The sequence below is a fragment of the Heloderma suspectum genome, chromosome 4 (genome assembly GCF_057233095.1).
Source record: "Heloderma suspectum isolate Gila_16-S chromosome 4, 16-S_ref, whole genome shotgun sequence".
NCBI lineage: Eukaryota > Metazoa > Chordata > Lepidosauria > Squamata > Helodermatidae > Heloderma > Heloderma suspectum.
The window spans coordinates 136,372,448-136,399,142 of record NC_139461.1 but is presented as its reverse complement, the minus strand read 5'-3'; the positions used below and the strand labels follow the sequence as shown (position 1 = coordinate 136,399,142).

Here is a 26,695-nt window from a genome sequence, read left to right as displayed (position 1 = left end):
GTTCCCCTTTCTTTTCTTTGTCTTAGTCTATGTAAATACTGACGTAGCCTAAGACGGCGAAAAATAAGGAACGCAAATGGCGGCGGCCGTAGCTGCCGCCATTTGCGTACGTGTTTGTTGTTGGGGTTTTTTTGTTACCCAGAGCCCTCCGCGGCCGGAAATCCGGCTGCGGACAGCCCTGGCCTGGGCCTGGCCGGCTGCTCCGCAGAGCCGCCGAGGAGCACAACCGGCCATCGAGGATTCTGGGGGGGAGGACCGGATCGCCTCCCCCCCCGTTGAGGATTCCGGGGGGAGGGACGGAACACCTCCCCCCCCACCATGAACAGAATCCGCGAAAAGGTAAGTCACTTTCGTACATCCCTACGCGTAAGCAATCCTACCTCAGATGTCATTTACAGTCATTCATAATGTAGCCTGACAGTTTTTAATAAACTCAGAACAATGATAAGTAAGGTCCCATGGCAAGTGACTCTAATGAGAAAAGGAGTCCAAGATGGGTGAGAGCTTTTAAAAAAAGAAATTCTCAAGGCACAATTACAAACCATTCCAACAAGAAAAAAGGGTGGAAGACAACAGAAGAAGCCAACGTGGCTTCACAAAAAGCTTAGAGATGACCTGAAAACAAAAAAGGACACGTACAGGAAGTGGAAGGAAGGCCAAGCAACAAAGGAAGAGTACAGGCAGGTAGCTCAGAATTGCAGGGGTGGTGTCAGGAAGGATAAAGCTGAGAATGAGCTGAGGTCAGCGAGGGATGCTAAAAGCAACAAGTGCTTTTAGCATCCCTTCAGACACGTGCATAGTAAAAGACAGGGGAAAGAAATGGTGGTTCAACTATTAAATAAAGATGGCAAAATAATAACAGATGACAAAGAAAAGGCAGAGGTGCTCAATTCCTACTTTGGCTCAGTCTTCTCCCAAAAGAGGGTCTATGACCCCCCTGGCAAAGGCGAAGTACAGGCTGAAGGGGCAGGATTGCAGCTTGAGATCGATAGGCACATGGTCAGGGAACACCTAATTACTTTGAATGAGTTCAAATCTCCAGGGCCAGATGAACTGCATCCTAGAGTAATAAAGGAACTGGCAGAAGAACTCTCAGAACCACTATCTATTCTCTTTGAGAAATCATGGAGGACGGGTGAAGTGCCAGATGACCAGAGGAGGGCTAATGTTGTCTCTATCTTCAAAAAGGGTAAAAAGGAGGAACCTGGGAGCTACAGACCAGTCAGTCTGACATCAGTCCCGGGGAAAATTCTGGAGCAGATGATAAAGCAATCCATCTGTAAGCATCTTGAAAACAATGCAGTGATTACTCGAAGCCAGCATGGATTTGTCAAGAACACATCCTGCCAGACGAATCTGATCTCATTTTTTGATCAGGTAACCTCCCTTGTGGACTGTGGACATAATATACCTCAACTTCAGCAAAGCTTTCGACAAAGTGCCCCATGATATCCTGATGAGCAAACTAGCTCAAAGTGAGCTAGATTAAACAACGATCAGGTGGATCCACAGTTGGCTACAGGATCAGACTCAAAGAGTGCTTATCAATGGGATCTTCTCAAACTGGGGAGAGGTAACGAGTGGGGTACCGCAGGGCTCAGTCCTGGGCCCAGTGCTCTTCAACATTTTTATTAATGACTTGGAAGAGGAGGTGCAGGGAATGCTGATCAAATTTGCAGATGACACAAAATTGGGTGGGACAGCTAATACCTTGGAAGACAGAAACAAAATTCAAAGTGACCTTGATAGACTGGAGTGCTGGGCTGAAAACAACAGAAGGAAATTTAATAGGAATGCCAAGTTCTGCACCCAGGAAAAAGAAACCAAAGGCACAGTTACAAGATGGGGGATACATGGCTCAACAACACTACAAGCAAGAAGGATCTTGGAATTGTTGTCGATCACAAGCTGAATATGAGCCACCAATGTGATGTGGCTGCAAACAAGGCAAATGCTATTTTGGGCTGCATTAACAGAAGCATAGCTTCCAAATCCCGGGAAGCACTAGTTCTCCTCTACTCAGCACTGGTTAGGCTTCATCTGGAGTACTGTGTTCAGTTCTGGGCACCGCATTTTAAGAAGGTTGCAGACAAACTGGGGAGGGTTCAGAGGCGGGCAACAAAGATGATCAGGGGACTGGAAACAAAGCCCTATGAGGAGAGACTGAAAGAACTGGGCATGTTTAGCCTTGAGAAGAGAAGACTGAGGGGAGATATGATAGCGCTCTTCAGTACTTGAAAGGTTGTCACAGAGAGGAAGGCCAGGATCTCTTCTTGATCATCCCAGAGTGCAGGACACGGAATAATGGGCTCAAGTGACAGGAAGCCAGATTCCGGCTGAACATCAGGAAAAACTTCCTGACTGTTAGAGCAATACGACAATGGAACCAATGACCTGGGGAGGTAGCGGGCTCCCCCACACTGCAGGAGTTCAAGACGAGGCTGGACAGCCATTTGTCAGGGATGCTCTGACTTGGATTCCTGCATTGAGCAGGGGGTTGGACTCGATGGCCTTGTAGGCCCCTTCCATCCCTACTATTCTATGATTCTATGACTAAATCCTGAACTGGAACAGAGAACTGCCAGGTGAAACTTTAATCAATGGCTTTAGGGTACTATGCAGAGTATATCTTCCTACATATTGGAGTACACAGATAAAATTTACAGCAGGCAGTCCTCCATCTCCATTATGTTCTTATGTTCTTATCTTTGATGCACACTACTTCCACAAGACCATAATGAGGATCACAGACTTACAGCACCACCTTATGCATGTTTACATGGAAGTACATTCCTTTGTGTCCAATGGGACTTACTCCCTAGTAAGTGAATTTAGGAAGATCGCGCAAAGGGCTGGATGTGCCCAATCTCGTCTGACTTAGGAAGCTAAGCAGGGTCAGCCCTGGTTAGTCCTTGGATGGGAGACCGCCTGGGAATCAGGCTTCCTGCAATGAGCAGGGCTTGGACTCGATGGTCTTGTAGGCCCCTTCCAGCCCTACTATTCTATGATTCTATGAAAGCCTAAGGCTTTCCTGGGAATGAGTCCCACTGAATACAGCGGGGCTTATATAGGATTGTGCTGTACTTCTTGGTTCATACAGAAGTTTGAAAACAAAGCAGCACGTGGCAAGAAGTGTTCAGGTGACTTAAGCAGCTAGAAGTGCTGGCAGCTGCTATGACTACCTGAAGTCAGCCCTCTTTCAACCCTCTCTAAACACTGTTTGCCTACTTGGGCCATAGGAACAATGAAATAGTTGCTCAGGGCTTAAGTTACAGATTAGGCAATGTTGTTCGAAACATACCATAATTATATTACAACTGATTCGAACGATTATTTTGTTTGTTTGTTTATTTATTTATTTCATTTCTATACCGCCCAATAGCCGAAGCTCTCTGGGCGGTTCACAAAAATTAAAACCAAGGAGCACACCATAAAACAATATAAAATATATAAAACATTAAAACCACAGTATAACAATACAACCAGAATAAAACCTAGCAGCAGTGCAGGAGTTTAAAATACAGATTTAAAACAGTAAAGCTAAAAGTCTAGAAAGCTAAAATGCTAAAATTCCTGGGAAAATAAAAAAGCTCTTCACCTGGCGCCAGAAAGAATACAATGTAGGTGCCAGGCGAACCTCACTAAAGAGCTCATTCCACAGCCAGGGAGCTACAGCAGAAAAAGCCCTCCTCCTAGTAGCCACCCGCCCCACTTCCTTTGGCAGGGGCTCACAGAGAAGGGCTGCTGAGGATGATCTTAAGGTCCGAGAAGGCACATATGGGAGGAGGTGATCCTTCAGGTAACCTGGCCCCAAGCCGTTAAGGGCTTTGAATGTTAACACCAGCACTTTGAATCGGGCCTGGAAATGGACTGGCAGCCAGTGAAGCTGGAAAAGTACTGGTGTAATATGAGTTCATTGGCCAGTCCCTGTTAACAATCTTGCTGCCCTATTTTGGACCAGCTGAAGTTTCCAGACCGTTTTCAAGGCAGCCTGACGTATAATGCGTTGCAGTAATCCAGACAAGAAGTTATCAGAGCATGGATCACTGTAGCTAGGCTATCTCTGTCCAGATAAGGGCGTAGTTGGTATACCAGCCTAAGCTGATAAAAAGTGCTCCGTGCCACTGAGTTCACCTGTGCCTCAAGTGACAGTTCTGGATCCAAAAGCACCCCCTACGAACTACGAACGTGATCCTTTAGGGGGAGTGCAACACCCTCCAGAGCAAGTTGAATATCACCTAGCCGGGCAGACAAACCATTATGTGGTTTGCACATATTTTGCTATGCTTGCCTTGTGAGTTAACAGCTCAGTGAGACGCAAAGATAGACAGACAGCACATTACGGAAGTTTTAGTAGACAAGAGTATTCAAATTTTAATCCTAGTTATGTTCAGCAAAATAGTATTGGAATGTATTCCATGACAGTATGTGCTGCTTTTGTTTTTGTTTAAATTCTGCAATTATATGCACAGTTACTTGGGAATAGGACCCACTGAAATCAGTGGGAATAGATAGGACTTGCTCAGTAGGCCTCTGAGTAAACATGCATAGGGACATGCTGTTTCTTAGGGTAAAACTTGCCATTACTCTTATTATATGGTTAGCAACCATGTATGTAGAGGGTGATTTTCATTGAGACCACAACATACAGGGAGAGGAGGTTCAATCCACATAGCAATTAGCCAATGGGAGCTATTTTTCTAAAGCTAATTGCTTTGCAGTGTATGACTTTCATTGGGTTCACAGCTGATGACGGAAAAGTTAAAAAAAACCAACTATTTAAATGTAAATATTTTATTAAACTATTTTATTAAACTATTTAAATTTAAATTTAAAACCCAGACAGGGTTGCTAATCATTACATAAATTAACATATTTTGGCCTTCACTGAAGTAGAAGAGTTGGGAATTTGCTCATATGCAATCCTATGCACTCTTTGTTCCCTGGCAAAGATGTATATATCTGAGCCTTAGGGTGAAATCTTATGCAGGTTTAGAAAGAAAAAAAAGTCCTACAACTCCCAACACGTTCCAGCTAGCCCCTGGTGTTTTAAAATGGAACTTTATGATCCAGAATGCTGGCACAACTTGCTGGCCCTTAAACACTGCAAATACACAAAACAAAACAAAACTTTGCCATGTTTTCAATGGGTGGCTTTGGGCTTCTCTCTCAGCTTCACTGTCCCCCGCCTATAAGATATCAGTATTAATTAGTTGCCTTTGAGCAATTCTTTATCCATCTCTGTTGGCCATTTTGTGGGGATGGTATTAGAATAGCAGCTCAGATGTAGATCTGTACTTGTGTATGCAGGCCATCTCTGTATATGGCTCATGGAGTAACTAGTTGTATCTAAAGCCACATTTTCAATCTGGATCCACCATTTGAGGCACCATTTTCTGTTGGTAGACTTTGAGGTTCTATTAAAAAAAAAAAAAAAAGATCATGCAACCCTAAGGTCTGCCCACCCCTGTAATGGAACTATTAATAATGGAAACAACTGATATTCCAAAGAGTGTCCTAACATTTTAAGCCATTAATCAATCTGAGAGATATACACATATACAGGCCATTGTTCCTTACCTGGACCAAATTCCATCCTATTAGGGATTCAGCAATGATGGACGTTACAGTTGTACATACTCCACCAAAAACCATTAAGTGCGTAGGTCCATATTTTATTGCATCATAGAAGGCTTTAAGTCCCTTTGCATTGTCACACTGGGGAAATAAACAAACACAACATTTTATTACTAAATGCATTTTAATTTTGCGCTCTCTCTCTCTCTCACACACACACACACACACACACGTCCACAGCTAACACTGTGTAACACTGTGAAGATGCAGCAAAATACTCAATAAGCAACAAATTATAAGTATTCTTATGGTCATTTTTAATTGTACGATGCAGATGGCTACAGCCTGCCCTTCTGTGTCTTAACATCGAAATCTCTTAAAGTCATGCATAGCATATTAAACAGGCAAAGGAAAGGCCCATAAAAAGGCAAGTTCTATTTGAAAACTCTAACTGTGTAGCCAGAATCCATGAAAATATTTGTAATTTTGATCAAATATTCCCTTAATTAGTCTTCATTTATTTTAATAACCATTTTATTAAAGCTAGGTTTCACTGTTCACTGTTGTGAACCACTGAGAGAGCTGGGTGAGTTTTTATGTATTCACTGATTATTTGTTTTTAATTTTGTTAGATCCTCTGAGAGGATTTTACTCAGTGGTATTGAAACCCATTAAATAAATGAATACAGTTAACTCCCCTAAACATTGACCATGCTGGAATAGGAGAGATAAACAGAAAGGATGGCTACAGATTAAGAAAAAGAAAACAACAGCTGCTTCTAATGTTACTTAAAGGGTTGCCAGGTCCAGAACATGCCAGGCCCTGAGATTTCAGGGTCCAAACCTGAGACCTAAGGACGGCCCTTGGTAATGTCATGGGGGGCAGCCCTGGTGATGTCACAGGGGGCGGGCCCTGATATCATTAAGCATATTACATTATGCATCAACCACAGTTGCTCAGAGCATGTAATTCAAATTAAAAAAACACAAAATCTAACCAATGAGAAAATAGTTATCTGGTTGGAAATTAAGATAGAAATCCTAGCTAAAAGGGGGTGTTATCAGGTCTAGCTAAAGTGAGATCATTCTTTTTCACCTGTTTACAAAGCCTGGGTAGGGAACATTTAATCTAATCTATTCGCTTCCAGCAAGAAGGGTTTAAGTGCCCTCAGGCCAGTCACCAGAAGCCATTGTAGGAAGAGGAGAGCCTAAACCTCATAGAACTCAATGGGACTTACTTCTGAGTAGATATGTTTAGGATTCTGCTGTTGTTGATAAGCCTTGACTAGTGGGGATCCCTCTCAAAATTATCCACAGCCCACTGACGCTTCTTGTGTTGATCATTCTCTGTTCAAAGAAATCCCACTATTCTTTTTGCAAGATACCTCGATTCAGACTGTAATATAACTACCCACACTACGACAATGCATCCAACTGTAACGGTAAGGAAATCCAGCATGACCGCATTTGTTGCGCGTGTGTGAAAACACCCTCTCCACATAAGCATTGCTTACTGGGATGGCATGCACAGCACTGACAACAAGCACTAGAAATCTAGATTCTATGTGCTTTGGTAGTTCTACCCATTTCTGGTCTAGCACTGCTCCATTTGTGCACAGTCAAAAGTAGCCACATGCACAAAAAGATCATGGAGGACATGGGTGTAGAGGAGAAGGTTATGGTGCTGCTGCTGCTTTCCTCTCCCTAGCCAAGCTGACTTCCCCCACTGCCACTGGACATGGCATTTTCTGTGGCTACATTAGAATTTGCATGACAGTGTGTCAAAAATACACTGTAAAACAATTTGCTTTCAAATCTGAGTTCTTGAATGGAGAGTTTCAAGACAATTTGCCATCTTCATATGTTTGATGTATACATACTCTTGTTGTTTAAGTTCAATAATTTTTGGATGGTGGTAAATATTCCAGTATAGGGGCCACGGTGGCTTAGTGGTTAAGACACTGAATTGCAAACTGGAAGGTCAGCAGGACAGCAGTTCGAGACCCGAGTGCTGCGTGACGGAGTGAGCTCCCGTCTTCAGTCCCAGCTTCTGCCAACCTAGCAGTTCGAAAGCAAGAAATTGCAAGTAGATAAATAGGTACCGCTTCGGTGGGAAAGGTAACAGCGTTCCGTGCACATGGGTGTTCAGTCATGACCACGGAATTGTCTTCGGACAACGCTGGCTCTTCGGCTTAGAAATGGAGATTGCACCACACCCTAGAGTCGGACACGACTGGTTGGGGACACCTTTACCTTTACCTTTTTAAATATTCCAGTAACTTTTATCCTGACCTTGAGATTGTTTCTAATTATCACATGTGGTTATTAGGGATTATTTGGGGAGGGGAGGGGGCAAATTCTGCCTGGGCCACAAACACAGCAGGTAGCCCTAAGCAAATCTGCTGCTCCTGTACAATATGTGGTTAAGGAACACTAGCCCACTTCAAAGGGCTGTTGCAAGGATTGCAAGAAGAGTAATAGATGTGAAGCATTTTGAACGCTATGTAAATACTGAACCCCATATAGTTGTTGTTGTTGTTCAGTCGTTAAGTCGTGTCCGACTCTTCGTGACCCCATGGACCATAGCACACCAGGCCTTCCTGTCCACCACTCTCTCCCGGAGTGTGCTCAGGTTCATATTCATTGCATTGGTGATGCTATCTAGCCATCTCATCATCTGCCGTCCCCGTCTCCTTTTGCCTTCAATCTTTCCCAGCATCAGGGTCTTTTCCAGTGACTTTTCTCTTCGCATTAGGTGGCCAAAATAGTTGAGCTTCAGCTTCAGTATCTGTCCTTCCAATGAGCAGTCAGGGTTGATTTCCCTTAGGATGGACTGATTTGACTTCCTTGCAGTCCAGGGGACTTGTAAGGGTCTTCTCCAGCACCACAGTTCAAAAGCATCGATTCTTCGGCGCTCAGCCTTCCTTACAGTCCAGCTCTCACAGCCATACGTTGTTACTGGGAAAACCATAGCTTTGATTAGACGGACCTTTGTTGGCAAGGTGATGTCTCTGCTTCTTACTATGCTGTCTAGGTTTGCCATAGCTTTCCTCCCAAGGAGCAAGCGTCTTGTAATTTCATGGCTACAGTCATCGTCTGCGGTGATCTTGGAGCCCAAGAAAGTAAAATCTGTCACTGCTTCCATTTCTTCCCCTTCTATATGCCAGGAAGTGATGGGGCCAGATGCCATGATTGTGGTTTTTTTAATGTTGAGTTTCAAACTAGCTTTTGCACTCCCCACTTTCACCCTCAACATGAAGCTCTTTAGATCCTCTTCGCTTTCTGCCATTAGGGTGGTATCGTCTGCATATCTGAGGTTGTTGATAATTCTCTCGGCAACCTTAATTCCAACCTGTGATTCATCCAACCCGGCGTTTCTCATGATGTACTCTGCATATAAATTAAATAAGCAGGACGACAATATACAGCCTTGTCGTACTCCTTTCCCCATTTTGAACCAATCGGTTGTTCCATGTCCGATTCTTACTGTTGCTTCTTGACCCTCATACAGCTTTCTCAGGAGACAGGTAAGGTGGTCTGGTACTCCCATCTCTTTCACAATTTGCCAGAGTTTGTTGTGATCCACACAGTCAAAGGCTTTAGCGTAGTCAATCTCATGTTTGACCACCTCCATCTTACCTTGATTCATTGATCTTACATTCCAGGTTCCTAAACAATATTGTTCTTTACAGCATCAGACTTTATTTTCACCACCAGACACATCCACAGCTGAGTGTCCTTTCAGCTTTGGCCCAGCCGCTTCACTCTTTCTGGCGCTACTTGGAAATTCCCTCTGCTCTTCCCCAGTAGTATATTGGACACCTTCCAACCTGAGGGGCTCATCTTCCGGCGTCATATCTTTTAGCCTTGTGATACGTTCCATGGGGTTTTCTTGGCAAGAATACTGGAGTGGGTTGCCATTTCATTCTCCAGTGGACCACATTTTGTCAGAACTCTCTGTCATGACCTGTCCGTCTTGGGTGGCCCTGCATGGCATAGCTTATGGCTTCACTGAGTTACGCAAGTCCCTTCGCCACAACAAGGCAGTGATCCATGAAGGGGTCTCCATATAGTGCAATATGTTTATTAGGTCAACTCCAAGACTGCCAAAAAAAAAAATGTGCAAGCTCTTGAGATCTCCAGATCTCCTCATCAGGGAAGATGTTACAAAAAGTAGCTGTGAAGGAGAAGGAATGGGGGAAGGAAAAGGCTAACTAGATGTAGTAGTCTAGAAGCTGTTGTTTTTCTCCCATCTGCTTTATTTAACATCTTGCTGATAAAGAGATCTCAAAAGCTTGCACAATTTTTGTGATCTTTGAGTTGGTCCAATAAAAGTATTACACTAATATGGATTTTAGAATTTTTCTTATGGCCAACACAGCACCTTTTTGCCAAAAAATGGCACTCAGTGCAGCTGATAATAAAATACAGATTAAAAACAAAATATTAATTAAAACAGAATATAAAAGCAAAGATATTAAATAAAAAACACAGCAATAAAAAAATAAACTTCAGCCAACCAATTAAAAACCCCTTCAGCAACAGACCAGCTTATATATCGAAGGACTGAATAAAATGTCTTTGAGTTCCGGACAACATTCCTATTTCCCAACTTCTATCAATGCGGGGCCTAACTAAATATCACATGCAAAGGTATATGATGAAGACCCCTTTCTTATTATGACATCTAGTTTTACAAGCTTGCAAAGGGGAAGGGTATCTATCAAAGACTATTGCCTCATATTATTCTGCATTTTAAAGGAACTAGCAAACAATGGCATTTAAGCTGCAATCTTATACACACTTACCCGGGAGTAAGTCCCACTGACTCACTCGGGCTTACTTGAATAGCTATGTAAAGCACAGCTTAGAAGTCAGGCAAAAAATAATAATTCTGGCACCTCCTCTCAGTTTACCACTTTATTCTGCCAACAGCTCCACAGGGAGGGAGTTTGATTATAAACATCATCATCATTAGAGGCGGTGCTGCACTGCCCATGCAAAAAGGGCTGTACCATGCACTCCATCCCTCTTCCCTGTTCAACTCCCAAAAGTGATCTAGCCCACCAATCTGAGAAATTCAGCCCGCTTCCTAGCTCACTTTTACCTCACTTTCTCCTCTCCCCCCCCACCCCGCTGCTGAGCGGTTTCTCCCTGGCTGGGCTGCAGCCACTACCCCTAAAACTCTCCTGCCTCTCTCAGTAGCTGGCTCTGAACACCATCATCATTGCTCAGGCAGGGAAGCAGCTGGAGCTGCCACTGTCCAGCATGTTGTGAGATGAGCTCAGTTGATTTGATCAGCAACTGGGCAGGCAGGAGAAAGCTACTCCAGCAAGTGAGGGAGCAGCTGGCCAAGCAGGTAGGATGGGCAGGTGGCCCACGGCTCCAAGGGGGCAGAACAAAAAGCAGGGCCAACAGCAGGCACGCTTGCTCCCTCCCTGGCTCACCATCAGCCAGCCAGAGAACAGTGGGGAAAAAAAAGACAGGGAACAAATGCAGCCAGTGGAGAACTCTCACCCAAAGATTTCACTCCCTCTGCTCCTGCCCAGAGACTCTGGGCCTCACAACCCTAGTTACTTACAGGATACATCTACCATTGCCCTTATGTTGCAGGATTTGCAATCTTTCCCGGATACCTCACCAAATGCAAAATAGCTAGGGGTGGGTGGCTGAATTGGTGGAGCATGAAATGTAAAAGAATATCCCAGAAGCCTTTGCACACAGTAGTAGTGACCAGCTTGGAAACAGAGAAAGACTCATGAGCAACAACCTGACCACCAGCCCTCCCTGCACATTAGCTTTTCTATAAAAGGCTATTAATCATTGCATCTACTTGGTTTCACCACAGAATTGAGACCTGAGCTCTACAAGAAGAGCTTTTTACTTTGGTCATTGGGCCGTAATAAAGAGTGTCTGACTGACTGATGAAGAGCTTTTCCTTTCCTGTTTTTCTGCTACATAACCTCCAGGTTGCGCTGTGCTATAGCAGAATATCACAATTACACAAGTAGGAAAATAAATTTTCTTTCACTTTCAGAAAAATACTCCATTCTCCTCACTCTAAAAAAGCCAGGAAAGTGCTCTTAAAAACCAAAAGCGAAACTGGAGGATCTCAAGATTTTCTAAAGAACCCATAAACAACCATAAGTTATGCACACTTATTGTGCACAATAAACACCTCATGTAGAAAAGATCTTTGGGCACTCTACACCCTCTTTGCTGCTTTGCCTTTCACTTTGACTACAGCCCAAGCAAACATGAAAAGAGCCGTTGGAGTAAGCCCACACGCCCGCCTCAGGCAAAAGATCTTGGAGTTAGGAAGCTACAGGCAACTGTCTGAAAATATTCAATGTCATGATTCAGACTGAATAGAAACAACTTTATTCAGACCAGGTGTAAATACGTTTCCAAATAGACGTACTTTGTACCTTTTTACAGAGCTTACTATACTAATCTCAGCTCTGGCACACAAAGTTAAGCACCGTTGTTCTGAACCTAAGATGCGTTCACGACAATTTATATCGACCTGACAGTGTGTCAAGCTGACAGATCTGGTACAACTGTTGATTGGAAAGTGAAAGATCATTCAGCCATGCTTAACAATCATAATTAGCACAGAATACAAAGTAGTTGCATCAGTATACAGGCTTCTTCACACATTACTTCTTTTGAAACATACTCCAAAGATTTAAACATACACTTAAAACATAAAGATGACTGGTATGTGTTTGAAAACATGCATTATCATAGAGGTACACACATCAGAGACGCAGGACTGCCTGCACCTCCCTGTGTAAAGGGTTTGTTGCTAATGTGTGGAACAACTTTGCAGGGAAGAAAAACATAAACACACACAAGCTAGAATAGCTGTAGTAGTGGTAGTGTCTACATCTATCTACCTCAATATTTCTTAAACATGGGAAATGCAATATGGCATTCTTTAACTGTCTGCATTGTAAACAAGAGAGATTCTAAACTGGCCTGCATACACTTAGGTGGAAGGAAGCCCCAATTAACACAGTTTCCCTCCCACCATTTATCTTAGGAGAGGCCAGCTGGCCAGGGAGATCAGATGTTTCATATTCAGCAATTACACTAATGCTCCTACTTAAGCCATATCCATTCAAAGAAAGAGGACAATGTGAATCTGTCAGATCATTCAGATTAAATAGTTAAATAAGTAGGGACTTTTATCTGAATTTAAAACAAAATGTTTCCCACATTAGATACTGTGACAACCATATTAACAAGTTCAAAGCAGACAAATTAGCAAAGAAAAATGTGTTTCCCCATATCACTTGTGAAAGCGTTTGAAGTATATTAGCACATGTTTGCATCTTACCGTTCTTAATTAAGCCAATACTTCAGCTATCTTTACCAACACCTTAGGGTAGCCCCTGCATACAACATAGTAGCATTTCTCCTCAACAAATCAACCACAGAGAAAAACAACCCATTTGCTTGTTAGACTCCTATGGGCTGGTGGAGATGTAACATAAATCATTCCTTAACCATAATTAAGGGATCAGAAATGTGCCCTGAGATTGCATGCACCATTCCCAGCCTTTCCCTTCTTTAAAAACTCAACTGCTCTGCTCACCACAATTAAGGATGGAAAGGGAACAGTCAAAGGAATTCATGCAGGTGGGGAGATTTACTGAAGAAGGAAGAGAATTATCCATTATTTTTTCAATCTCTTAGTCTTTAAAAGGTGGGCCACATTATAGCTGCACTGGCCATATCAGATATCCTTTTCTCCAAAACTGGACTTCAGCTTCCAACGCACCACCCCCAACCACACTCAGAACAGAAGCAGCCTAGTTCCTGAATTCTGAACAGTTCAGAAGAATCAAATCAAAGATTTATTATGGACATTGGTGTTGTTTATTCGGTCAGTTGCTTCCGACTCTTTGTGACTTCATGGACCAGCCCACCCCAGAGCTTCCTGTCTGCCGTCGCCACCCCCAGCTCCCCCAAGCTCATGTCCATCACCTCCAGAATGTCATCCATCCATCTTGCCCTTGGTCGGCCCCTCTTCCTTTTGCCTTCCACTTTCCCTAGCAACAGCATCTTCTCCAGGGTATCCTGTCATCTCATTATGTGGCCAAAGTACTTCAGATTTGCCTTTAATATCATTCCCTCAAGTGAACAGTCTGGCTTTATTTCCTGGAGTATGGACTGGTTTCCCCTTCATGGATCACTGCTTTGTTGTGGCGAAGGGGCTTGCGTAACTCAGTGAAGCTATAAGCTATGCCATGCAGGGCCACCCAAGACGGACAGGTCATGGCAGAGAGTTCTGACTAAATGTGGTCCACTGGAGAAGGAAATGGCAACCCACTCCAGGATTCTTGCCAAGAAAACCCCATGGAACGTATCACAAGGCTAAAAGATATGACGCCGGAAGATGAGCCCCTCAGGTCGGAAGGTGTCCAATATACTACTGGGGAAGAGCAGAGGGAATTTCCAAGTAGCGCCAGAAAGAGTGAAGCGGCTGGGCCAAAGCTGAAAGGACACTCAGCTGTGGATGTGTCTGGTGGTGAAAAGAAAATCCGATGCTGTAAAGAACAATATTGTTTAGGAACCTGGAATGTAAGACCAATGAATCAAGGAAAGCTGGAGGTGGTCAAACATGAGATGGCAAGATTGAACATCAACATCTTGGGAATCAGCGAACTAAAATGGACAAGCATGGGCGAATTTAATTCAGGTGACCATTATATCTACTACTGCGGGCAAGAATCCCATAGAAGAAATGGAGTAGCACTCATAGTCAACAAAAGGATGGGAAAAGCGGTACTGGGGTACAATCTCAAAAACGATAGCATAATCTCAGTACGAATCCAAGGCAAACCATGCAACACCACAGTAATTCAAGTCTATGCCCCAACCACTGATGCCGAAGAAGCTGAGGTTGATTGGTTCTATGAAGACCTACAACACCTTCTAGAACTAATACCAAAAAAAGATGTCCTCTTCATCATAAGGGATTGGAATGCTAAAGTAGGAAGTCAGTAAATCACTGGGATAACAGGCAAGCATGGCCTTGGTGTACAAAATGAAGCAGAACAAAGGCTAATAGAGTTTTGCCAAGAGAACACGCTGATCGTAGCAAACACTCTTTTCCAACAGCACAAGAGGCGACTCTACACATGGACATCACCAGAGGGTCAATATCGAAATCAGATTGATTATGTCCTTTGCAGCCAAAGATGGAGAAGCTCTATACAGTCGGTAAAAACAAGACCTGGAGATGACTGTGGCTCAGATCATGAGCTGCTTCTTGCAAAATTTTGGCTTAAATTGAAGTAGGGAAAACCACTAAACCATTCAGGTATGACCTAAATCATATCCCTGATGAATATACAGTGGAGGTGAGGAATAGATTTAAGGGATTAGACCTGATAGACAGAGTGCCTGAGGAACTATGGACGGAGGTCCGTAACAATGTTCAGGAGGCAGCAACTCAATCCATCCCAAAGAAAAAGAAATGCAAGAAAGCAGAGTGGCTGTCTGATGAGGCTTTACAAGTAGCTGAAGAAAGAAGGGAAGCGAAAAGCAAGGGAGAAAGGGGAAGATATATCCAACTGAATGCAGAGTTCCAGAGAATAGCAAGGAGAGACAAGAATGCCTTCTTAAAGGAACAATGCAAAGAAATCGAGGAAAACAACAGAATGGGAAAGACTAGAGATCTCTTCAAGAAAATTGGAGATCTCAAGGGAACGTTTTGTGCAAAGACGGGCATGATAAAGGACAAAGAAGGCAGGGACCTAACAGAAGCAGATGAGATTAAGAAGAGGTGGAAAGAATACACAGAAGAACTATACAGGAAAGATCTGAATGTCCCTGATAGCCATTATAGTGCAGTCACTGAACTTGAGCCAGACATCCTCGAGAGTGAAGTCAAGTGGGCCTTAGGAAGCATTACTAACAACAAAGCTAGCAGAAATGACAGTATAACAGCTGAGCTATTTAAGATCCTAAAAGATGATGCTATTAAAGTGCTGCACTCAATATGCCAACACATTTGGAACACTCAACAGTGGCCACAAGACTGGAAAAGGTCAGTTTACATTCCAATTCCAAAAAAGGGCAATGCCAAAGAGTGTTCTAACTACCGTACAATTGCGCTCATTTCACATGCCAGCAAGGTGATGCTCAAAATCCTACAAGCTAGGCTTCAGCAGTATGCGACCCAAGAACTACTGGAAGTACAAGCTGGGTTTCGAAGAGGCAGAGGAACTAGAGATCAAATCGCCAACTTTCGCTGGATCATGGAGAAAGCAAGAGAATTCCAGAAAAACGTCTATTTCTGCTTCATTGACTACGCTAAAGCCTTTGATTGTGTGGATCACAACAAACTGTGGCAAATTCTGAAAGAGATGGGGGTACCAGACCACCTTACCTGTCGCCTGAGAAACCTGTACGAGGGTCAAGAAGCAACAGTAAGAACCAGACATGGAACAACCAAATGGTTCAAAATTGGGAAAGGAGTACGACAAGGCTGTATATTGTCGCCCTGCTTATTTAACTTATATGCAGAGTACATCATGAGAAATGCCGGGATGGATGAATCACAGGTCGGAATTAAGATTGCTGGGAGAATTATCAACAACCTCAGATATGCAGACGATACCACCCTAATGGCAGAAAGCGAAGAGGATCTAAAGAGCCTCTTGTTGAGGATGAAAGAGGAGAGTGCAAAAGCTGGTTTGAAACTCAACATTAAAAAACCATAATCATGGCATCTGGCCCCATCACTTCCTGGCATATGGAAGCGGAAGAAATGACAGATGTTATTTTCTTGGGCTCCAAGATCACTGCAGACAGTGACTGTAGCCATGAAATTCAAAGACGCTTGCTCCTTGGGAGGAAAGCTATGGCAAACCTAGACAGCATAGTAAGAAGCAGAGACATCACCTTGCCGACAAAGGTCCATCTAATCAAAGCCATGGTTTTCCCAGTAGTAACGTATGGCTGTGAGAGCTGGACTATAAGGAAGGCTGAGCGCCGAAGAATTGATGCTTTCGAACTGTGGTGCTGGAGAAGACTCTTACGAGTCCCCTGGACTGCAAGGAAGTCAAATCAGTCCATACTAAAGGAAATCAACCCTGAGTGCTCATTGGAAGGACAGATACTGAAGCTGAAGCTGAAATATTTTGGCCACCTAATGTGAAGAGAAAACTCTCTGAAAAAGACCCTGATGCTGGGAAAGACTGAAGGCAAAGGATGAGATGGCTAGATAGCATCACTGATGCAACGAATATGGACTTGAGCACGTTCCGGGAGAGAGCGCACGACAGGAAGGCCTGGTGTGCTATGGTCCATGGGGTCATGAAGAGTCGAACACGACTGAACGACTGAACAACAACAATGGACTGGTTTGATCTTCTTGCAGTCCCTCAGAATTTTCCTCCAGCACCACATTTCAAAAGCATCTATCTTCCTCCGCTCAGCCTTCCTTATGGTCCAGCTCTCGCACCCATAGGTTACTATGGGGAATACCATTGCTTTAACTATGCGGACCTTTATTGTCAGTGTGATGTCTCTGCTCTTAACTATTTTATCAAGATTTGTATTATGGACAAAGATCAGCATAAATACAAGAAAAATCAAATTTAAACATAAATCAGCATTTCTCCAATCTTATTGCAGTTACAAAAAAATTTGCAAAAATCTGTGATGTCTGCTATTTATAGAAATGTAACATCCAATTAGCTCATTCAATTTTTTCTTTAAATCCTAACAATAATTTTGTTCTAAAGTCTGCATAAAATGGGCAACATGATAAGATGTGTGACAGCCTTAACGTCTCCAATCCTACTAGGATATTAACAGGCAGCAAAAGAAATTCTCTGAAATCCCCCTTGTTGCAGTCAGAAGGTAAAACATTGAACCTAGGTACTGTTACAGCACATCTATATTTAGGAAGATTTAAAACTACTATATTTTTACCACTTTAATCACAGAGTTTGGATCTACAAATAACAGTATTTTCTAAAGATTGCATATTTTGGAGGTCTAAACCTTGAACTCTGTGAGACAGTAAAGTTTTAGCCTAATAGCCTGTTTAGCTCCCTTCATTGTCAAAACTCCATGCATATATTATATTTCAAAGCAGTTTAATCTATGAGGAAACATAATTATCATTATGTAGTCGAGCAAAAATACCTACAGCATCAGAACACTATAGCAAAAACCAAAGCTTCAAAGCAGTGAGCCAGGCCCTGAGGCCCTCTTCACACATGCTTTTATCATGCACTCTTGATCAGCCACTCACAGAAGTTTGTGGGTCCTTTTCACGACATTGTCAACTTCCAGTGCCTCTCCCGTCATTTTTAAGCTTTATTCCACCTTTTTTTAAATCGCTGAAAATGCAGTAATAAATATAAACTGCCATCAAGGAGATGGTGTATGTCCAGAATCGCACAATATCACAGTGCCATCTACTGGCTGTCTAAATGAAACATATGGAAATTGCCCACAAAGGAATTGTCCGAAAAAAGGGGAGAAGTGCATGTATTGTGCCAATTGTAATCCTGCAAAGAATCCGGAAGACGCAGCCCTGGTAAGTGTGTGGTATTTTTGCTTCAGTGTAGAGAAGCCCTAAATCTCACTGGTTGGAACCCAACCTCCAAATAAGGAGCTGCAACTCAAAAACATTGAGGAAAACCAAGAATAGACCTGAGGAAGACTGTTTGCACCACTTTCAGTCCATATTGCAGTGCAGTTTGTAGTGCTGGGGGTACATGGGAGCTACCTTTAGTGTGATAAAAGCAGCCAATTGCAGGATGCTGAGTTATCTGCCATAGCCTTTGCTCTATTTCTTTGCAAGGAGAAGTCAAAAGAAGATTTAAAACAAATAATCAAATATTTATAACTTGAGACCTGCTCAGTCTGATTACTATCTATTGTCTGTCTGAAAATTCTCTTATGTTTAGAGCAAATCATAATCTTAGTTTCATCATAATCAATAATTTGTTTTTAGAACTATAAACAGCGAACAAAAAAGACCCAGTCTTCTCTGGCAGACCAGGACAGCATTAACTGCATTAAGTAACATAAAAATCTGCAAAAAGACTAGCATTGGTGGATGTGGATCAATTGAGGCTAAAATGCTAGTAACATAACTCTTAAACAATGTTTTTAAATGGAGCTAATGTACATCCTTGATGTACTCCTCTCATAATTGAAAGTGAATTAGAGAGGTGTCCTCCTTGTCCACAACGCACCTGCATTTCAGCTTGACTATACAAATTAGAAACAAAAATCTACTATCAATAGCCAGTGCCTCCAGCTTTGCCCATAACAAAGTCCTTGGAACTAAATCAAAAGCAGATTTTAAACCTATGCACAAAAAAGGTTCCCCTTTTGGAGATGAGTACTTTTCTGCAAAATAAGACAAAAGGAAGCAGCGATCTGCAGCTAAACAGCCATGATCTAAAGCCAATTTGTTCATCTTCCAGAACTTTAACTTTCTCCATCCATTCTGAAATGCGATTAAATAAGAGCCTAACCTATTTAGGCTAGACTAGAAGACTAGCTGTGTGATACTTGCTAGGATCATACCTATCCCGTTTTTGTAAACTGGTGCAGCAGTTACCTTACACCATAAATTTGGGAAATGACTCATCTTACTTCACAACATGTTAAAGGATGTTAAAAGGACGGTAACTGGGATACCCACTGTGACATATCAACCTTCCCCACCTGTGATTATTGTAACATCACCACTCCTCATAAATACTGACAGCACCAAGTACTGATTCTAGGTTCAGAATTTCAGTACCTCTATAATCTCTCAATTTCTTCCTTGAGGTAATACCTTAGAGCAAGTGTATGTGGAAGGAATACATCAACTATAACCTAAGCAACTACTTTATTAGGATGCCGCCACCGCCACCCTCCTCATGAGGAGAGAACCTTCAATTTCTATGTAGGTGTAGATTCCATTTAACCCTTTTTCTAGTAACAAATGAGATAGAGAATGGTGTGGTTTGAAAGAGCAAATTAAAAATGAAACTTTATTTGCACAGAATAAGATGTTTCAATGCCATTTGAGTTTTATGTGGTAAAAATTCTTGTATGAAGTTTTTATTAATTCTTTACCTACTCTACCCTTTCTAATAATAATAACACAGCAAAATAATAAATATACCTCAATCCACCTCCCAGGGATATCTAACCACCCCCAAAGATAGAGCCCAGTACCCTAACCCTACCCTTCAGAAAGCCAAGCCCTATTTCAACCTCTAAAGAAAACCAAGTGCCTATTATTCCCTCTCTTTCCCAACTGAAAAAAACAACAACCAATCAGGAGACACCATTTAAATCTGAACATTCTAACTCCTCCCTCTCACCATAGCCTTTAGGAGAAAGGATATGTTAAGATACATCAATCAAGCTCATAAACTTTAAAATATACAATTAAATAACAAAACAAAATACCATTTCGTCACACCCACCAATTCAAATTGTTATTTAGTACAGATGGAAAATGTTATCAGACCCTGGTGCCTTATTCAATTTATGTTGGCCAGTTAAATCACTGATCTCATTGGGTTGAATATCAGACCATTCCAGAAAATATATCAGACAAACTCTTGCAAATGAACCAGCACAATTCCCTTACAAAAATGTACCAAATACATCTCCCAAGGTTTAGCTAAAAAACAAACAAACTGGGGCCATTTTATCTGACACAGCTTTAGAATCAAAACTCCCAAACATTTTGTATTATTATTATTCAATATGACAAAACATAATAAAGCCCATTTATCTTTTAATGCCCCTCTCTTCTTATTACAAAACATCTTATAGGCCTTGTTCAGTTGATGGTTAGATACAAGGACTTTATTAACACCTTCTCTGTAATGGTTATAAATATACTGAGATTTATTATATTAAGTGGTACATAAGTATTATTCACAAATAAAATATCTTGGGAATATTACATATACCCTATCTTCGTTCACCTTGTACTCTAAATTGGGATACTGCTGGTGTATTATGAAATTATTACATGTTATTTCAGGCTTGTAGCTAAAACAAATTGGAAAAAGTGGGGATGAGGATATCCCTGCCCTCCCTCACCCCCTACACTGTCCCTTAGACATGGCCTAGTTGTTCCTTAAACAAGGGTATAGGAAACGGACCAAATACACATCAATCATACACTGATATGTGTGACTGCCCCTGAGAGTGGGAATTCAGATTCTTCAAAACCAAAGAAGTAGAATCCACAGCACTACTATCTCACCAACCACCAAAGGTGCCCCACTCTCCTGTGAACTCTGAGCAGAGGGCATACCTGAAGGCCACCCAGCAATGTCAAATGGAAGCCTTCCAGGCCTGCCTTTCTTCATATTCCCGTTGTCTCTTAGCCGACATGCCTTGCTACTTAAGTGCTCAAATGAGCTCATATCCCTGTGGAAGCAATGTCTGCTTTGCCTGGGAATTCTCCCAGGTCTTGCATTGTATAGCCTCTTTCTGAAAAATGAATCTAGCTCCCAGGAATCCAGCATCTCTTGCCCAATATATGGCTGACTGGTCCTGGACAGCTCCATTCAAGCCTTGGTCAGTGTCCCACAGATGTGCAAGCCTGGCCAGTTCAGGACAGGTGGAAGGTGAGCATATCAATAACAACCTCCTATTTTGACCTTGCAGAACAAAAATATTCACTTCTTATTTAGATCAAGAAGATACTGTTTTTTCCTGGAACTCTGGAACTCCCAGTTCAACCATTTGCTTTTTTCAATCTTAATTCTAAATTTCACACAGCATTTATAGCCTTACAGTAATGATAATGAGCACCAAAAATGATCTAAAGAAAAATATTTGGCTTCTGTGCATAGTGAACCTTGAGAGAGATGTCACTAAGCAAATCACTAACTTCTTGTTCCTTTACCCCTACTTAGTTTTTTAATGAGGGTAACTATTAAAATAAGAAATCTGGTCTGGAAACTACCAAAGCTAATAAGCAAAGCTTTCAAACTGGGTGGTTTTTGTTACAGCCACAATGGGTTATTCAAAAGCGTTTTAATATACAAATCATAGAAAAAGGGGGCGCAAACCAGTCGCTCTGACTTAGTTCTGCTGAAACAGGGATGTCGGATGGCTACGCATGCATCAAACACAGTCTACAAAATAATTTTATGTGGCCACTCGTAGCCATAACAATTTAATATAAATAATTTTATTAGAATTCATATTCAAAAATGCCTTGCCTACAATTCAGCTAGTATTCTATAATTATATGACTTGGGTGGCAAAACCAAAGGGACCAAAGCCTGAAAAAAAATTATAATATTGTAAAAAGATTAGAACTTTCTAACCATTATAGCCCTACAGCAAGTACATTTTCAATACTACTCATATTATTTCTCACATTTGGTACTCTACAAAGCTCCCCCAGGGGTTCTTTTTTAATCCTCAAATGCGTTTTAGCAATTATGAATATAGTTTATTAATTTTACCAGTTTTTCTGTATACCACATCTTACTGAGCCTTTTTCCTGTAGAGAGAGAGAGAGAGTTTGCTGATTCCCATTTAGCAGCTACTAATACTTTGACTGTTGTCAATTTATATTTGAATCACCAATATGGGTAGTCTCATGTTTTCCTCAGATGAGCAGATAGCAGATTCGGGGGGGGGACACACACACGTGTGTGTGTGTGTGTTTGAGATCAAGAAAATGGCATGAAAAAGGGGTTAAACCTCTCTCTCCCTGCATCACAATCCAATTTGCAACACCAACACCACCAGCACCCTTCTGGCCGAAGAAAAAATGGATATTAATTTTGCACATCTTATTTAGTTTGGCCCTTATATAACCTCACCAAGGTAAGTTCTAGTCCTAACAAAACTCACATTCTAAATCAACACAGAAGTTACCAATACACTCAAAAAAAACTTCAAAAAATTAATACAACGTATTAAAAATAGTTCCTTGTGATTTTTCTTCACTAACATATCCAACCTTTTCTTGTAATCCTTAGACATTTATTATTATTATTATTATTATTATTATTATTATTATATGTATATTTATATCCTACCTTTTCCCAATACTAGGACTCAAGGTGGCTTTATAACATTAAAAATTTGTACAGTTAAAACATATAAATAGAAATATACAAAAGTTAAAAATATAATTAAATCATCAATAATATTAAAATGTTATAAAATATCAGAATTTCAAAAACAACAATATAAATAATAGTACCAATCTATCATATTCTCACAGATCCAGACTATTTTTCCCCAAAGGCCTACCGGAACAAAAATGTTTTTGCCTGCCTGCAGAAACACACCAAGGAGGGTGCCACTCTCGCCTCCCTGGGAAGGGAATTCCAGAGACTTGGGGCAGCCACCGAGAAGACCCTCTCCCATGTTCCCACCAGACGAGCCTGTGATGGTGGTGGGACTGTGAGAAGGTCCTCCCCTAGAGATCTCAGGGCACGAGCAGGCTCATCGGGGAGAATATGGTCTTTCAGATTACCTGGACGCGAGCCGTATAGGGCTTTATAGGTCATGACCAGCACTTTGAATTGTACCCAGAAACATACTGGGAGCCAGTGAAGCTGTTTTAGCAGGAAAGTTGTATGCTCCCTTTAGCCAGCCCCAGTCAACACAGTCTGGCAGCAACTCTGGCATGAATAGTGTTCGGTGTGTAAATCCAATAATTGTGAATCTAGTGTGTAATTTCCATGGTGATCCTGCATAAGCTGTAATGCTTAATACAACCCACAGCAAAGAAACTGTTGTGCCAGTGTTGCATTTCTGATTCGATGACTGGTTTTCTTTTGTGTACCTCACTATGCATAATCCTACATGTGTTTTTCTCTGAGGGAAGTCCCATTAAATTCCATGGGGTTATCTCCCAAGTTTTCATAGGAATGCACTGTTACATCATTATTCCAGTGTTTCCTCTGGTGTTTCTCACTTAAGTAAGAGTTTAGTGATAAAGGTTATTGTGCTCAATTATATGTATTTTCAGATACTTGTTTGTCTTTCCCAGTTAGCATAACCACATGATGATGTACAAAACTTAATTAATTTTACAGTTTGTGCATTATCTTCTAAGAATATAGTTTTTACCATGCTGGGAATTAATGAAAGAGCTAGCCTGGAGTGACTGAGCATAACTTGAGTGACTACCACATCTAAAATGGCTAGAAATCGCAACATTCCAGTCCCTGTAGGTTCAAAATCTCAATGCAAAAGGACATTCTCTGTATTTTACTGCAACTTACTCCATGTCTAGGTGGTATAGGACATCCTGGCACACTGTTCAAAACATGCTAGGAGTATTTAAGCATGACATGCTTAATCTTATTTTAAAAGTTTATTGATTTTGTTCATGTATAGTTGAATAACACAATAACCTCATAAATTAAATGCTAACAATCTACAGTGTATACTATCCTTGACTCAGAATTAGGGATTTTAGCCTACCTACAGCAAGTTAGTTCTGCTAGTGGCAGAATGTACAGTGGCCAGCGCTGACCATATGAGAGTGGTGTCGAACGTCAGGCCCGTGGGTCAAATCTGACCCACTTGAGGTCCCAGTCTGGTTCCCCAGATGGTCACTGTTCCCTCCTCTGGTCCCACCCCCTTTCACCCAACTGCCAACAGTTTGGTCATTTCCTGGCATTTGCCATTTATTCCCCATTCTAAAAGGTTGAAATGCTTCTCCTAAGGCTTAGTTACTGGTACGAAGAGCTTTAAGCTAAAATAGGCTTGTATTTTTGCTATGGCAGCACCTCCTTTGCCTTTGGTCCCACCCCTTTTGCCTTCATCCACTGAAGGCTTGAATGTGGCCTCTGAGAGCTTTTGGCCCTCAGGCTAAAAGAGGTTCAATACCTGTGCCATATGATATGGTTCAGATCATTTTCTCTGATAATTTTTTTTTAAAAAATGCCACTCTTCCACATTGTTATCAGAGGGATCAGTGGAATTATGTCTTAATCACAGAACTTGTCCTAGTGGCATATTCCATTTAAAATGGATTGGACTATAATTGTTATAATTTATTTATTTATTTGTTCGTTCATTTCATTTCATTTCATTTCTACACTGCCCAATAGCCGAAACTCTCTGGGCAGTTCACAAAAACTAAAAAGCACAGCATAAAACAATATAAAATATGAAAGCTTAAAACCACAAAATAATATAAATAATGTATAATGTCAAACGGCAATCCAGTGGTAGTTTTTGTTGAGTCTAACTGGTGACATGCATGATTGAATGTACTCTATGGTGTCAGACAAGACATAAAAATAGAACCAGAATGAGAGGAAAACTTAACATGGTAAATATGGAATTAATCCACTGGGAAAAAAATATTACAATCTTCAGTATTTCTAAATACTATCAAAACAGCAATTAAACTATAACATATGACAATTTTATCATAAAAAATTATGGACATACATTATGGTCCTCCAAAACACTAATAAATAAAGCGGCTAAATTAGGAGCAAAAAGGCTGTACATAGTAACCCTCTTAAAACTGATTATGACAGCAAAATAATTATTCTATAATTATGTCCAACGGTAAGAGCAAAAAATGAGTGAGTGGAAATGGTTTCTCATGTAAATCCACATAATGCTGCAACTCAGAATGAGCTCATCATGGGGAATATTGATAGAGAGAGAGAGACTACATCTAATGAGATCAATACCATATCTTCATCAACTGCTTGGCCTTCATTCTTGGAAATAAGAATTTTACAGTGCAATCCTATATATGTCTACTCAGAAGTAAGTCCCACTGAACTCAATGAAACTTACTTCCAGATAAGCAGGTACAGAATTGCAGCCTTCATGTCTTTAATATTGGATCAATACAATCTTGTTCATTAGGTCCCATTATAATACAAATATTTGACTGCTCTTATTTTGTATCTCACTACTGCACAATCCTACATGTGTTTTTCCCAAACATAGGTCCCATTAAGTTGGGCTTTCTCCCAAGTGTTCATAAGATTGCACTGTTAAATAATTATTCCAATGTTTCCTCTGGTGTTTTTCACCTCTTAGAGTTTAGTGATACAGACCATCATAGCCGTTCTGCATCCTCGTGCTGGACAGGCTGCCCAAATGCAGTGATGTAGCGGTACATTTTGAATTGCAGGCACTTATCGTAAAGTGCAGTCCATATAGCCACACACTCCAAAGAGAGTCAGAAAAATGCAGGCAGGCGTTGATAGGTATCATCAAACCAGATCTAGCTGTTTTCATTCCAACCAGGATCAAAAAGCTATTGTATCTTAATTGTCCATTTACGACCAGGCCACTCCAAAATAATTTGCATTACAACAGTGATAGCTCACAACTATATATTGCTGCTGGGAAAATTCATTCCCCTCCAAGCTACTATGAGGACTGCAGCTAAGCTCAGAGGGAACAGGGATTTTGAGGGGTTGACAGATGACATCGGCATCCCTACTGATCAAAAAGTGCCCTTGCTGTATCCCTGATGAGCCCTGGCTCCACTATACCACTGCCCCCATCTTACAAGTCACTACAAATGCAGAATTGGCCATACTTCCTTGTTATATGATAAGGGAACATCCACTGTCTCCTATGCACTTGGGAATTTAAAGAGCAGAGCACACAGAACTGGATAGAGCTACTCTACTCTATAGAGTACCATAAAGAAAAAAAAATGATATAATTGATCCTATGCCCTGTTGTACAGTTGCTTTCTGCAGCATGCATACCACAAAAGACACAAGGGCAGCACCAATACAAAGAAAGACAAAGGGAGCATCCCAGTAAGTATCCAGAAATATCCAAAAGTCTTATTGTTCTGTATAGCTAAGATTCAATTTATTATGATTAATAAAATCAGATTCCTTTCAACTAATTCAAATCACCCAGAGTATTTTAAGCAGAAGAAAGCTGACCAAACTCACTCCAATATATCCATATGTATATTACTATGATTTTTAAAAGAAAAATTAAAACTATACACCAGCCTTAGATGGACGTCCTATCTCTCACTGCCCCTAGGATTCTTCACTACAAGTTATAAGAGGTTGCCTGCCCATCTCCTATATAGTGCTTCTGAGCTGTGTACTGACCTTTCCCCAATACAGTTATTGCGAAGCTGATG

The 26,695-nt window shown here is 41.4% G+C and overlaps 1 protein-coding gene across 1 annotated transcript in view; it reads right to left on the bottom strand.

Moving 5' to 3' along the window:
* GABBR2 (gamma-aminobutyric acid type B receptor subunit 2) overlaps positions 1–26,695 on the bottom strand; it is a 447,064-nt gene that overhangs the window by 391,665 nt on the left and 28,704 nt on the right. Inside the window, exon 2 of the mRNA XM_084850624.1 lies at positions 5,581–5,718. Within this exon, the coding sequence (XP_084706750.1) occupies positions 5,581–5,718 (138 nt within the window). The remainder of the gene's footprint in view (positions 1–5,580; positions 5,719–26,695) is intronic.